At 38.4% G+C, this 15,319-nt stretch overlaps 1 protein-coding gene across 1 annotated transcript in view; it reads left to right on the top strand.

Annotated features, from left to right (window-relative positions):
• Grik1 (glutamate ionotropic receptor kainate type subunit 1) overlaps positions 1-15,319 on the top strand; it is a 366,793-nt gene that overhangs the window by 339,944 nt on the left and 11,530 nt on the right. Inside the window, 2 exon segments of the mRNA XM_076943118.1 lie at positions 407-632; positions 9,729-9,979. Coding sequence (XP_076799233.1) covers positions 407-632; positions 9,729-9,979 — 477 coding nt within the window.

The raw sequence follows: 15,319 nt of genomic DNA, 5'->3' as shown, positions 1-15,319 counted from the left end.
GAAAGTAGAGTCAATGACTAGAAGTTTGGAGGGAGAGAGACTCAGCTTGGCCCAGGGGACTGTAAAGTACTGTTCCCAATGTCAACCGTTCATTAGACAAACACTATTACTGAAGCTCGTGTTCTTTTTTTCCTAATCAAAAATTGAGAAGAAAACCTTGAGCCATGATTTCCATCTGTCAACATCTTTTCTTCCATATTGAGCTAAGTATATCCATGTTCTCTTCGTTACTGAATGCTCTCTTCTCAGCTACCTCGAAGACTGAAGTCTCAACGTCATCCCTCCAGTTTCTCACATATGGAGAGTTTCCCCTTTATTATTTGACCCACTAGGCTGGTGAACAACCTTAGGTCATATTTTTTTCAGCACTCTTCTGCTGGTGGGTGTCCTTTTGTTCTTTCTGCAGAAATCAAAGATCTCCACCTATGAGAAAATGTGGGCCTTCATGAGTAGCAGACAGCAGAGCGCACTGGTTAAAAACAGCGACGAGGGCATCCAAAGGGTGCTCACTACCGACTACGCCCTGCTGATGGAGTCCACCAGCATCGAGTATGTGACACAGAGGAACTGCAACCTCACTCAGATCGGGGGCCTCATAGACTCCAAAGGCTATGGAGTGGGGACACCAATCGGTAAGAGGGGCAAGGCACGAGCCAAGGCTGGGCAATGTTGATGACAAGTATTCAACTTGTTGAGAAGTGCAATGTGTAGCTGACTAACAAGGAAGAGAAATATCCATTTTTAAAAAATAGCATGGTTTAAATTGAGGAATCTCAGATATTTAGTCTAATCAATTTTCAACTACTATTTATTTTATATCTTACCAAATCTAACTGTTTAAGATTTATGTAGATTTTATTCTGACCACCAATATTTTAAAGAACTATTTCCTAATTAATCTTCATTCATTATTTTCTTGAATATCTTATGTTTCTAGTTTTTATACCTTAAATTATATTAGAATATAAGGAAATTAATTCTACATATAGATGAAAACTAGTTCTGCATGTAGAGAGTTATTTCTCCATCTTAATAAATGAGAAAACAATGCCATATCTATCTTTAAAAAGAGGCAGAAATTCTCTTCTCAGACAATAAACTAGAGTCAAAGAATATCTACCTAAAAGATCTATCGGGTATTTCTACTTGTTCATTTCAATAGCACAGTGCCTCCTCAAGACCCTATGCATGGAAAAACTACATAACCATATACTACATACTATTCTCTTCTATGATAGTAACAGGAATAAACAGAAAAGGGGGTCTATGTTTAGGGGACGATTACTGATTTTTTTCCACAGAAAACTTCTTCCTATTTTCTCAATATATAGAAAACTGTACTTATGATGTTTTGTCATAAAGACAGCCTATTCCTCTCGAGTGGAGCTTTGGTAATCCAACAAAGAGAAATAAGGCCATCTAGAGCCGTGGGCTAATCCAGTAGCAAAGGATTATAGTGGCAGCCAAGCCAGACAGATAAGAACCCTGGGTAGGCTTGATTTATGTGTCTGTATTTTGTTGCCATGTGTGACAGGGATTATGCAGTGTGACCGTCAATATCAGGCAGGGATCATAAACTTCACTGCTTAGAAGCCAAGGCAGATCATGAGTCAGGCTGTTGCTTTGCTTGAGTGGTACTAGAGAATGCCGTCAACTGCAGTTAGAGACCATGACTTGTCTAAAGGAGGCCTTTCCCATCAGTCAGTGGTAGATTCATAGGACTTTAAGAACAAGTATGGCCAAGTGCTTCATTTTCCCAAAAAAAGAAAAAATCATCATTTGGTTGAAATAAATTTCCTAATATTAATAATCTGACAACTAATTAACTTTCTTTTTAAAAACTATATTCAACCCATGCTCAACAATATTCACCATATTGCTATTAATTAGTTAAGTAAAGAGCTTTGGTTGCACCATCAGGTTGGCTCTCCACTATTTTTTCGTTTAAATATTAGCATATCCTATGAGAAACGAACTTTATTACCACTGTTGTCCTCCAAGTCTTCAGAAGAACAATTACACTGGGGAGCCCGTAACCACATTCTGGTCCCTCTGTTAGCTCTCTTATAGGAAGAGTATGCTTAGAATAGGTTAGCTGACGATACTTCAAGAGAATACCAGGCTAGGTGGTAACCAGCATAGAAGTATAGGGAAATGGACTGCTGTGAAATATTTGGAAAATAAAGTCTTACATTTAGGCTGAGTTTCTTGTGTTATGGTTTTCTGCACTTAATGTGCTCCATTCAAAGAAAAATTACCCAGGGCACAGTTCTGGTGAAATTTGTGTGGGCCACCATGTATCTAATCTCCAGTTGTGTCTTCCCTGCCATTCAGACCATAATAAAACTGGTTAAGGCATCTGGTCACAGCACGTAAGACCAAGCTGCAGCTCAGAAGAGTAAGGTTACAGCATTCCATGAACAATCTGGGATTCACAGACATGCTTGTGAAGATCTGTAATAGGAGACTGACTCCATTTTCTGGCTTCTTTCAAATTTTCAAGAATTTCATTAATTTAATGAAAATATAACTTACATTATTTCTCCCTCTCTTCTTACGCTTGCATGTCTGCCTCCCTTCAGATTCACCACCTCCTCCTCTTTAACTGTCGCTGTTATATATACATATAAATGAGTAAGCATAGGAATATATCCTGTTGCGTACAGTTAGTGTTGCTTGCATGTATGTTTTTAGGGCTGATCATTACTGGGTTACAAATGGCAGCTCCTCCCTGAGGAAAGCTAATTCTGCCTCTCTAAGAGGTTGCTAATTGCTGTAGCTCTTATTCTAGAAAGAAGCCCATGAGATCTCCCCTGTCTACACTAGAATGTCACACTGCTATTGGAAGTGTTCGGGTCTTTTTCAGGCAGCCATTTTAACATTTCAGAGGTACAGATTTTTTTATCATGGCTAGGGGGCAGAAACTTATAACAGAAATCTTAGTCCTCTGGTTCTTACTGTCTTTGTTCCCCTTCTTCCACAAGGTTCCCTGAAACTTGTGTACAGGGGTTGTATTATGTTTGTAGATGCATCAATTAGGGCTGGGCACATAGCTTGATTATTTGAGTCATTTGCTCTCTGCATTTTGACTAGCTATCACTAATGGTCTCCACTCCACATTCACCCCTCCAAAAAGGAATGAATACGAATGCATGGTAGATTCCTTAGATATCTCTTTCTGTACCTGCTTTGAGATGAACAAAGACAAAGAAGTGATCTGACCTACCATTCATTATTTAAGGGATACCATTAAAAAACACACACAAAAATAAAAACAAACAAACAAAAAAACCCACCTACTTAAGAGTGGTTTGGGTAGAAGGTCCTTGCTGCCTGGTCCAAAGATCTTATTAGAAGTAGATCTTTGTCTAGCAGGGGCTTAAAATCTTGTAGAAGCATCATCAGAATCTAGAACTGCTAAACTCCAGAAAATACACACTTGATGAGCAGTTAAAATTCAGGGACTAAATGAAAGAAGTAAGCATATGGCTGCAAGTGGTCCCGGGAAGGGACACAATCGAGTTAACCAAGACCAGCCACCAGCCACTGGTTTTAAAATCCCACAGTCAAGCCTCCTTGGGATACTTGCTCCTGAAAATCAGTCAGGTTGGACAATACTTAGACTTCATTGAACTTGTCTGCATTTGTTACATGAAAACAGCCTCAACCTTCAACACACATAACATGGGTTCCCTGTTATACAATAATCACCAAATCTAGGGCTCCGTAGTTTTGAGTCACAACTGTTGCAAGGCAAAATAAATGTTCCAATATTATTTTTAAAATTGTGGGTTAATTTAGCTATTTGAGTAGTGAGTTTTATGAATAGTCTTTGGGCGGTGTTCTGGTTTCATTTCCGTTGCTGTGATATTAAAATACACTGGCTAAATGCCATTTAGGCAGAGAGGCTTATTCTGATTCCAATCCTATGCTACAGTCCATTGTCCCAGGGCAATCACAGGAGCAGTAGCTGGGAGCCCCCGGTCACATCCACATTCAAGAACAGAAAGAAATGAAAGCAGGTGTGTTTACTTGCTTGCTTATGTTCAGCTCAGTTCTCCACTCTTCATACAGTTAAAGTCCCCTGTTTAGGGATGGTGCTGCCCACAGTGGTCTGGGTCTTCCCATAGCATTGACTTCCTTAAGACAACCCTCCGCACAGACATGCTCATAGTTCAACCCAGTGCAGGCGATCCCTCATTGTGCATCTCTTCTTAGGTGAAGGTAGGTTATGACAGGTTGACAATTAAGCTAAGCCATGAACAAAATGAAACAAAAACAAAAACTGAGCAGTAGGCTAGCAGTAAACAATAATAACAACAGCAACAAAACGGTTTTATGTGTTTGGGGTAAGTAGCAGAAAGGCAAACACCTACTGTATTATGGAGACAGATATTTGGGGATTTTAGGCAAGAGAAAACACTGTGTGTTAACTCCAGGTCTCCTGGCATAACCCAGTCAGTGTTGAGGCCCACACTCTGCCTCAACATTTTTGGACTAAATGCTCTGGCCAAGAGAGAGAGAGAGAGAGAGGGGCTGGAGGGGCAAGAGACTCAAAGAATGGAGACAAGACAGGGTATGTAGTCAGGTCTTAATTCTTGTCCTGTCTCCTCCTGTCTCTCTCTCCTTCTCTTTTTATTGAAAAGAAATCTGGGGTATTTATAAGCACAAGCAGGAGAACACAGGTGAAAACACTTTACCACGTGCACCATACAGCTGAGGTCACTAAACAGCAAAACAAGCTATGTAAGGATAAACAATATATTTATCAGAGTGTGCTTCAGCTGTTATAGGCTTTTGAAAACCAAGTCTTTCATCAGGGTATATGGTTCCAGATGGCTGCAAAGTTGATCTAGCCGCTTTCTACTAAAGTCGGCTCCCAACAGGTCAGATTGAGAGTCCTTGTAGTACTACTAAATGGGCTTATAATATGATCATTTTACTCTTTGGCTATATTTTCCCACTGTATGTTTAGACCCTGTAGGTGGTAACTAACCTCTTTTCATTATGCTCTGTCAAGCTTCCATGGAGGCACTGTTAAGGATACAGGAATAGGCTCTTTTAATTTTCCTCTATGAGTAATATCATGTTCCAGGATAGGACAAGATCTGGCTGCCCATGCTACTACAATAGGAAAAACTAGAGATTTTCTTGTGCTGATCTGCCTTTTTGAAGAATGAAAAGTGGCTACATTTCAATGTGTGGGGTCTCCATGACCTCTCTGTTCAAGAGAATAGATTACTTACCAAAGGGTAGGACCCTTTTAGAGCTGTTACAGCAAAATATCGTCTGTTCTTCTATCCCACTTATCTTTGTGATGGCTAGTGGTTTTGTCAATGTGACACAGGTGGGGTCATCTTTGAAAATGGGACCTCGATTAAGAAAATGCCGTCATCAGATTAGCCTATAGGCAAAACTGAATGACATTTTACTGATAAATTATTGGTATTAGGGGCCTAGGTCACAGTGGGTGGTGCCACACCCCTAGGCTTGTGGTCCTGAGTGGCACAAGAAGGCAAGCCATGGGGAACAAGCCAGTAAGCAGTGTCCATTTATGATCTCTGCTTCATTCCCTGCTTCTAGGTAGCTACCTTGAGTTCCAACCCTGCAGTGATGGACTGTAAGCTGTAAGATGAATGAGTCTTTTCCTTCCCAAGTTGCTTTTGGTCATAGGGTTTATCACAGCAACAGAAATCTAATTAGGACAACCCTTATTGTATTTAACATCCAAGCATTGTGAACACTCATTACATGAGCTTCACCAAGCTTGAAGAATGACTATGACTTTAAAGTTTTGCTGTTATAACACTTAAGTTCTGACTTTATTAAGAGTTTCTAAGTAGTGATAAAATTTGCAGAAAATATAAGTAAGTATTTTGATAGAATATAAAGAATCTTTAAGTCAATTGTCTTAAATGTTATAACTAGTAAGTCAGTAACAATATTTTAGTGAAAATCCAGAAAGCAATATTTGAAATTAAAAAGAATGGTAAAAATTATTTTAAATGTATAATAATAATAATAACAATAACAACAACAACATAGGCCAATGTATTATCAGTCTTGAAGATATCTGAAAATTCTTGTTGATTTAAAATGACTAACTTCTTCTATTTAAGTCTAATGTATTTAAGTGAACCTAAGCTTACATATGTCTATTAATTTTTAGACCAATTTGATTTAAACTCTTTGAAGGAACTGGTCATATAACATGTACTAAAGGCAGTACACATAAGCATGTAGACTGTATAAATATCACATCATAAATTTTAGCTGACAGTGGGACCAATAGACAAGACAGACTGTGAACAATTATAACAAATAGGCAATTAGGAACACACTTTCAAGAATCTCAAAGGCCATGTGACACAGAAACAAGAAGGAAAAACCATATTCCAAAGACACAGAACAGAGGTGAGAACCAATGTTCTGTTGATGTGATTCATCTTACAGCTTACAGAGAACCAATGAGAGCATGCCAGCGATATGAGAGAGCAACAGCAAAGCAAACTCACAGAAAGCCAGTTAGCATCACTGGGAAAACGGCAAGCAGAGAGCTAGAACTGGCTGTCTAATTCTGATGATGCTTCCTGATAGAAACAGCAGGGTTCCTGGTAGTTCTTCTCTAAGTGAGAGTCTCTTATTTCACTTATTCAATATGTTTTTCAGGGGGCTCATAAAGGTCACAGGACAATAACTAAATAGGAAAAAATGTTGGGGGCCTTGAAACAATGTCCTATCTCCCTAACCCCTTGGTCATCTCATTTTCGATGACATACATGGGAGACTCTAAGTAAATATTCGTTATGTTTTCTCACAGCTGATTTAGTAAATGAAGCATAAGTCAGACAGACCACCAGGAATAGCTTTTGCCTCGATCTTTGCGGAACTGGGACCTCAGGATTGATGGCTCACGCTGTATCTTCTTGTGGAGCGACTAGATTTTCTTAATTCAGTCATCTTTAAACTAGAAACTTTCTCATTCTATCTTCTGGCATACAACCCTGCCCGATCCCTTTAGCATCCCTCTGTGACACCAAATTTCCTGGGTGGTAGAAATGATAGAAAACAGGAATGTGATGTGTGCCACTCTAAGAGCAGCTGCATGTGCACATAAGAATGTTAATTTGTATTCCTTCTAAAGAGTGGAATATTTAGAGGTTGGGGATTCAGCTCAGTGACAGAGTGCTTACTGAGGAAGTTTAAGGCCCTGCTTAAGGTTAGGTTCTTAACTCTGAGTTGACAGTCGGGGTGGTGTGAGGCAGGAATCATGGGAGCTGATCCTTTCTGCAGCTCTGCTGAATGAATTCAGCACTGTAGGGCTTGCTTTCTGCCCTCCTGCGAACGAGGCTGCCTCTGTGATGAGTCTGTCTTCATTCATATATCATGATACCTATTACATGGAGAGACCTACACGGATTCATTCCGTCTCTCCTTCACCACCTCTACCTATAACAAACGCTGATGTTACATAGCCTCCTCTACCCCCTCCTAGAGGAAAAGAAATATACTCCGGGAGTTTTTCATAGTGGTGATAAACCTGTCATGCTTTTAAAGCAAAAACAATGAGAGAATAATTGGGACAGATGGTGGGCTTCAGAGCAAACTCATCCATGGGGAATACAGCTGCTGGAAACATTTGAGAAATGCTTCTTTTATGATGAATTTATTCTTTAAGAAAGATCAGTTGCTATTCAGAAAGATCCATGTGTGCAGATACTTTTGTTTTTTCAAATGATTTGCAAGAAGTCACTTTTGATACCAATTAGACCATTTAACCAGTAACAAAGACTGAAACTAAAAGATATCCAGATGTGAAAAGGTCTCTGCCACGTCTGGTATTGCCCTAAGTCCCCAGAGGCTCTCCCATAATAGAAGATTGGCAAAGTTGGCCCAGTCACAAGCTAAAATTGAAAACTGCTGCTTAGAGACTCCCAGGACAGATGCTCTAGAAATGTGCCTCCCGAGGGATTTAAAATAAAGCTTCATGAGAATGGGAGCAGTTAAGATTTAAACAGGTTACTGGAAGGCTGGAAATTACCTTCCTTAGAGACCAACATTAAGCAGAGATTGGATCTCCATCTGTTGGTAATGTGTTAGGCCTTGTGCAGCCTGAAGGCAGGAGGAGAGTGGCTGCGAGCATTTATTGAGTACCCACTGTGTATATCACTAGGACTACTGTGCAGCCATGGCCAGGAGTACTGCTCTCACGCTCATCAGTACCTTAAAGCAATGTACTCCAGGTTCTCTCATTGACTTGCACACTCTAGGGATATTAACGCTGCTAATTTTGCCTCTACCCATTGTCCTGGGAATGTTTAAGCAAAGAGCTGATATCTTTTGTTTTCAAAATCCATTTTCTCACCCAAAAATCCATACTTTGTATTGGCAAGCTATAATATCGCAATAATGCATTCCATTATACTTTTAATGGAATACTTCTTTTTAAGGTAGATTTTGTGTGTTGACAATTTCTTTTTAAGTCTTAGGAAGGAATAAATGAGAAATGACAAAAGATTAGACCTGAGCTTGTTGCATTTAAGCTGTGACATGGGACATCTCCGAGGATAAGAAGGGAGCTGCCAGCGCTTTCACAGAATAGCACTGAGATATAAGAAAGAAGAAGAACTGACTTTGATTTTTGGCTCCTAATCATACCTTCATATTTTAATTTTTTAAACCATTTTAACGAATGGTCTTGACTTTACTACTCCTAAGATTTTGCCTTTTTTCAAGACACTGACTTTCCAATTTGCCTCCACCAGGAATGGCTTTAGATTTTATATGCAAAGGGAGCTTCTTACTTCTGAGGACAAGAAATACTATCAAAAAATGTCGTCATCCACAGAAATCAAGGAGTCCTGTTTTATCTCTTTTCTGTTGATTAACACGGGAATTCAGAAACTGTGTCCATGTATACCGGTTGGTGCTTTCCAACCCTTCATAATTAAAGTTTCAATAGTATTACCAAAAGACAGACCATAAATAGTACCAACTTCTTGCCACTGAATATTATAGCAACTCAGAATTATCCAAATCATACTTTACCTTAATTGGTACATGAGTCGTTATGGATGAGCCACTATAAACATCTGAAATCTTTTAATGTCATGCACAGTAAATTTCCTTGCTTGTCATAACTCAGTCTGGGTTAAAAGAGAAGATGTGTTTCATGCAGTGACCCTAGCACCCAAACTCCTTCTTTCTGTGGCATCCCCATCACTACTGACTTGAAAGTTCTCTTTATTGCGGTGGTGTATTTAGGAAAAGACAGCAAGCAGAGCATGTTGGGAAGATTTATGACCCAAGAGTATAAATATCATCCATCACTTTAGCTCCCCTTGGCCAGAGAAGTGATGTAGCTGAACTATAATGGAGATAGGGAACCAGAAGAAAGAATGGCTAAACTCGGCCAAGATAAGAGATCACCAAGAGGCCAGGAAAAAAATAGAATCTAAACAATAAATCCCTTGACATGTGAGCAGATTGGTGAAGAACTCAGAAAAAAACAGAAATATAGAATTCCTGCTTAAGGTCGACATGGCACCTCCCTCTTTTCTTATTAATTAGAACCATCAAGATAGAAGAGTGGGCATTCCTGACTTTGGCTAATAGATTTGTTCATTAGGGTTTCACAGTAACTCTATACTATTTATCACTAAGATAGTGAAACGTCTTGATATCTTATCCCTTTGGTGACCAACATCCAAATCACCTCCAACTTTCAGGCTCCCCTTACCGGGATAAAATTACAATTGCCATTCTTCAACTACAAGAAGAAGGAAAGCTTCATATGATGAAAGAGAAATGGTGGAGGGGAAATGGCTGCCCTGAAGAAGACAATAAAGAAGCCAGTGCTCTGGGTGTGGAAAATATTGGGGGCATCTTCATTGTTCTGGCTGCGGGACTTGTCCTTTCTGTGTTTGTAGCCATTGGAGAATTTTTATACAAATCACGGAAGAACAATGACGTTGAGCAGGTGAGTCATCTTTTTCTGAGGCAGGGTAGTTTTTACTTCAAATTCTCTGTCTTAAGTTTGAGAATGTTAAGGCTACTTTCCCTGTTTGTAACAGTCTATTGAATTAGCTGCCCAGAAGAGCCATTTCTGAGTTAGAGCAAAGAGCATTGAATCCCTGCCAGGTGCTGCAGGCTCTGCAACTCTATCATTTATTAATGAGAAGAAGGAGAAGTCTTGTACACCAAATCCAATTAGCACCACTTGGAATGACAGTGCAGAAATTCCAAACTCAGTTGATTTCTTTAACAGTTATTTGCTCTTAAGATAGAAACTACAGAAAGAGCAAGGGACGCATAATCCAAAATCACAGAAGACATGAGAGAACTGTCACCAGCCCTTCAGTAAACATTCTGAGCATAGGTACTCTTGCAAAACAATTTCTATAAAAAATACACAGCAGTATTTTTAAATTGGTCATTTACTTACATTGAGATATGATATGTGGAAAGATAATTTATGTAACTTTTGCTACGAATATGATAAACAACACAACATGAAAATAAAGTATATTTGAGACTTTATTTTTTTAAATTGCACCTAGGATAATAGAACAATTTCAATAGGCAAGTCATTTTACCTAGATGTTCACTCCTGGAACTTCGATGCTTTGGGGGAAAACCCACAATTGACTGAGATTAAAGATAATTCCCTGCTAAAATAAATAAAATACAGAGCCCCAGGGCATTGTAGTGTATTAACCTACTAATTTAGTTTAAAGATACCATTAGAGTCTCAAAGCTAAGCGCTATTACCTCTACTACCAATATCATGAAACTCTTAATAATTGTCAACATAAGGCTCCAAGTATTCACTTTTCAGAGTCCTGCAATTTATATGGCTGGTTTTGATTAATAACCAGATACTGAAACCATTTTCTTTATGTGCAAACTATATTGAGTACCCAACCCTAGGATGATTCATTATAGTCTTGTTTGTTTATGGAAACCCTCCCCAGAATTAAAAAGCAATTGTGAGGTTATGAAGCACCCCTTTCCTGGACCTCATTATAGAAAACTGTCTTTAATTAACAGGTAGAATGGACTGGTCTGCTTTAACTTTCAATTTGCTCTTGAGGTGTCTTGTTTTATGCTACTAATTTGAAAAATAAAAGCTTGTATATATTATGCTTTTAATGTGCTGCTTCATAACTGCTGGCTTCATTTGATTTAATTTTTCATTTAAACATTCATTCTTGCTTTTTATTTATTCACTTTCTTTATTTTTTTCCATTTCTTTTGCATGCAAGGCTTTTTGTTTCTTTTATGGACTGCAATGTAAACAAACCCATCCGACCAACTCCACTTCCGGGACTACTTTATCTACAGATGTAGAGTGTGGCAAATTATTACGAGAGGGAAAGGGGATTCGGACACAGTACTCAGTCCACACTGTATAATTGAAGGTTTTTAAAGTTGTTTCCAGTATAATTATTTGTAATGAGTGTTGTTTGTGCCTGTGTCTATTAAACTGAAGTATCCAGCCTGCCCTTTTCCTTATATTAGCAAAATGTACAGACACTACTCCAGGCTCTAAGGTCAGATGGCCAGAACATACGTGCACTATATACTGATGCAGGATTTTATAAGGGTAATGCAGAGTCCTGGATGAATGTATATATAGAAAAATGTTCTGTCCAAAACTGTTATTTTGTGCTTTCTTTATGCATTAAAATAAATGACATTTTCTTCATAAGCAAAAATTGAGACACGTAACAGGGCAATGCAAGGGAAAATGCTAGTTTGGTGTACTTCTTTTTATCTTTGTGAACTTTCCCCCTCTTTTTTCCCTCTCCCTGTCTCATGTGGTTTTTTTAGACCTACCTATTTCAAAATTTCTATAGCCATGTCTTTTCAATGAGTATGCCCTGGTAACTCTATAGCATTGTTAATTTTTAACTAAATTGGTCCCAAGATTATAAATGCATTATTTACCCAAAACCTCAAAGGTGTCTTGGCTCTTAAAGATTCAGAAACCATCACTGAAAGAATAATGGTTGAACTTGAATTCAAAGGGGGATGACCTAACCTGAGCCTCTCTCAGGATGTGAGGCACAGTCAAAAATGATTTCTAGACAGAAACTCGGCAACATCAGGTTTTCAAAGAGCAGATAGCAGTCGCGTGTAGGTGTAGAGCCGCTGAGAACCTGATTAGTTTCAAGCCGTGTGCTATTTCCTGGAAGAGCCAAGCAGAGTCCTAAACTCTGAACTAACTCACGACATCTTCTGTTTGCTGCTCACCAGCACCCACCCTGTGCACTGATGAGCATCTTCCCACACAAACGTTACTGCACTTTCTTCCCACTCGCCTAAGAGAAAGGAGTTCTTCTTGAAGCCATCTTTTCTGAGCCTTGCCAAGTTCACACTCAGTTCCCTGGACCCACCACCATTATTAATGCATTCTAAGCGTGCCATAGAGACTGGCAAGGTGGAGAAAATAAATACCAGAGACGATTTCCATACGCATCAGTCACAGGTCTCTGCAGATTTATTTTCTACCTGCATTCAAAGTGTATAGTCCCCACACCAACTCAGCTTGGCGACACAGAAAGCCAATGGCATGCTTGATCTGCTGTGACAGAGAGTGTCTGCTGTTGGCACTGAGTTCATTTCCCCTTGGCATAGAGTAGGGGAATTGAGCTGGCTTTCCTCTCCTTTCAATATGGGATCGGTTGGTCTTTGCTCTCTGTCAGATTTCCTCTTGACTTATCAAGTGATTCCCCTAGAACACATTCCAGAGAAGGAGGGTTTTGGCATCTGAACAATCATGCTGCATGACCTTCTTGCTTAGCTTTAAATGGGTTCTAGGATCTTAGTCACAGCTCCTTCCAATCAACTTTATATTTCCTCAGTAAAGCATGATTGGAACATTTGACTCCTACACTGATTGCTTCTCAGCCTTGTTCTTTAAATAAACTAGCTCTTATGAAAATACCTAAAAATCATATTACTATTTATTTACTGTTATTGAAGTGGGGAAAGGCTCCTGAGTGTCTCTAATCAGAATTCACATTTTCAGGATCAATAGAATCAGGATAAAGGCTGCACTAGTCTTAGTTTCATGACTTATTGATACAGCAGCCAGAATCCACAAGGTGCTTAAGTTTATTTCCCAAAATCTATTTAATACACCAAAGTGGCTATAAAATGTTCTGAGTGACTGATGATACAGAAAACTCAAACTGGCAATAACTAGCAAAATTCACATTCCTGCATAGACCATTCTTAAGTTTGATTCAGAGATGAGTAAAGAAGCAATTTCTTTCCAAAGTTAACATTAGGAGGGCTTGGGCTGTAGCTCATTTGGGGGATGCTCACCTAGCTCACTTGGACTTTAGGTGGTGCTTCACAGTCCCAGTTATGCATAAAACCATCTATGGTGACAAAAGACTATAATCCCAACACTCAAGAGGTAAAGGCAGAAGAATTAGAAAATCAGGATCAACTACATATTGAGTTTAAGGGAAAACCAGGCTAAAAGACACTTGTCTCAAAAAAAAAAGTTAGATAAATAAATAAATAAATAAATAAATAAATAAATAAATAAATGGCATTTTGGATTTGTTTTAGACTGTATGCTATCTATTTCTGACATTTACATGGTATTTTATAGTTTTCAAAATGTTTATACATACATCACATTTGATCCTTTTGGTGATTTTAATTCAGCTTTATTATAAAAAAATAATAGATATTAGAGTCCAGAATCTTGAGTCATGACAATACAGTTAGAAGAGAATTTTATAAATTATCCAAACTCTGGTTCAAGCACAGCCACATGTGGCATCATTGTGTAGAATCACTGCGTTTCCAATGCTAAATATTTTCCAGTTTCAGTTTTCTAACATCTAACACTAGGAGGTCACTTTCTAGGACACAAGGTTGCTTTAAAAAGGTATTTTTCAAAATAGGTGCCACTGGCAAACACTTAGTAAACTTTTCATGGTTAAAAACTCAGAGGGAACCAAACATTCCCTTACCATGTGGTAGTTTAATATATTTTCTATGGTGTCATGGATGGAGAATTTTCCTCATGTCCTTAGTGTCATTTCTATAATGGCAAGACCTGTGTTCCCATATGATACTGTCTACATCTTCCATGAGAACTAAATGAAATCACATCATGGCATAGAACATAAAAGTACTTTAGTCTTTATAATAAATACTGATCAACAAATATGACATCCTATAGGAAAATTAAATATTTCTCTCTGGTTACAGGAGCAGTCAGAAAATGACCAGCATCTTAAAACCAACCCAGATTTAGAAAATGAGATTATGTATATAAAGATTCAAATACTGTTCAATTTTCCCTGAGCACGTGTTAAAAATGAATGGCAAAGTCACTACACTCAAGGGAAGGGCCTGCGTCAGGAAGATATGAGGATTTACAGGAGTAGCTTTGGGCAGTCTCTCCTGACAGTAAACTCGAGTGTGACGTTAGGTTAAGGCAATTGTAATCATTTGAGACATTCAGTTGATTCTAATAGTCAAGAAAAGTTATGATTCAATAATCTAAGCAGCAGTTTAAATATTAAATTGGATTGTGTTGTGTGAATTGACTCAAACCAAAGACAGGGTTACTAATTCTACATAATGGATGACAGATGGATAGATAAATAGATGGATGATAGATGAATAGATGGATAAACAGACAGACAGACAGACAGACATATTTAGTATCCAATATACAATGGACCATTTATGTGGCAACTCCAAAAAAAATGTGTATCCTTAAGATAGAAACTTCATGATATTGATAATCTCAGCATTTATTGGTAAAACATAGATCTATCCTTAGTCAAAATGACCAAGTAGTTTGTTGCTGCCTTGGGTCTTTTTTTTCTACTTCTCCTCTTCTTTTTGCCAAACTTCTAACAACCACTTTTTGTTGCCATGGCAATAACTGCTGAGACCACATTGACCTCTGCAGGGTCCATTGCATTTCAAGTGAAATTTAGAACAAAAGCCATCAGACCATATTGGCATCATTAGTTCAGAGAATTTAGTGTAAATCACAATCATCTGGAAGAGTGACTTGCAGTTCTTACCCTCAAGCTCCATATGTTCACTTGGTGGACACAGCCAGGAATTGGCGTGTTTCATCAAGCCTAAAAATGAATATTTAAAATCCATTGTATGCATTATTCTCTATTAAAGTTACTTTGAATGTATTAATTCAAAATCAGGTCATACACATGAATCTTGAAGTATCTTGAATGCTAAGGATTGTTTGATAGTTTTTTTATATAAATTTGTCTCACAACAATCCTGAGTAGAGTTGCTTTACTTTAAAGCACTTGGC

The sequence above is a fragment of the Arvicanthis niloticus genome, chromosome 12 (assembly GCF_011762505.2).
Source record: "Arvicanthis niloticus isolate mArvNil1 chromosome 12, mArvNil1.pat.X, whole genome shotgun sequence".
In the NCBI taxonomy this organism is placed as follows: domain Eukaryota; kingdom Metazoa; phylum Chordata; class Mammalia; order Rodentia; family Muridae; genus Arvicanthis; species Arvicanthis niloticus.
The sequence above is the reverse complement of the archived record's forward strand: the minus strand, read 5'-3'. Positions and strand labels throughout refer to the sequence as shown.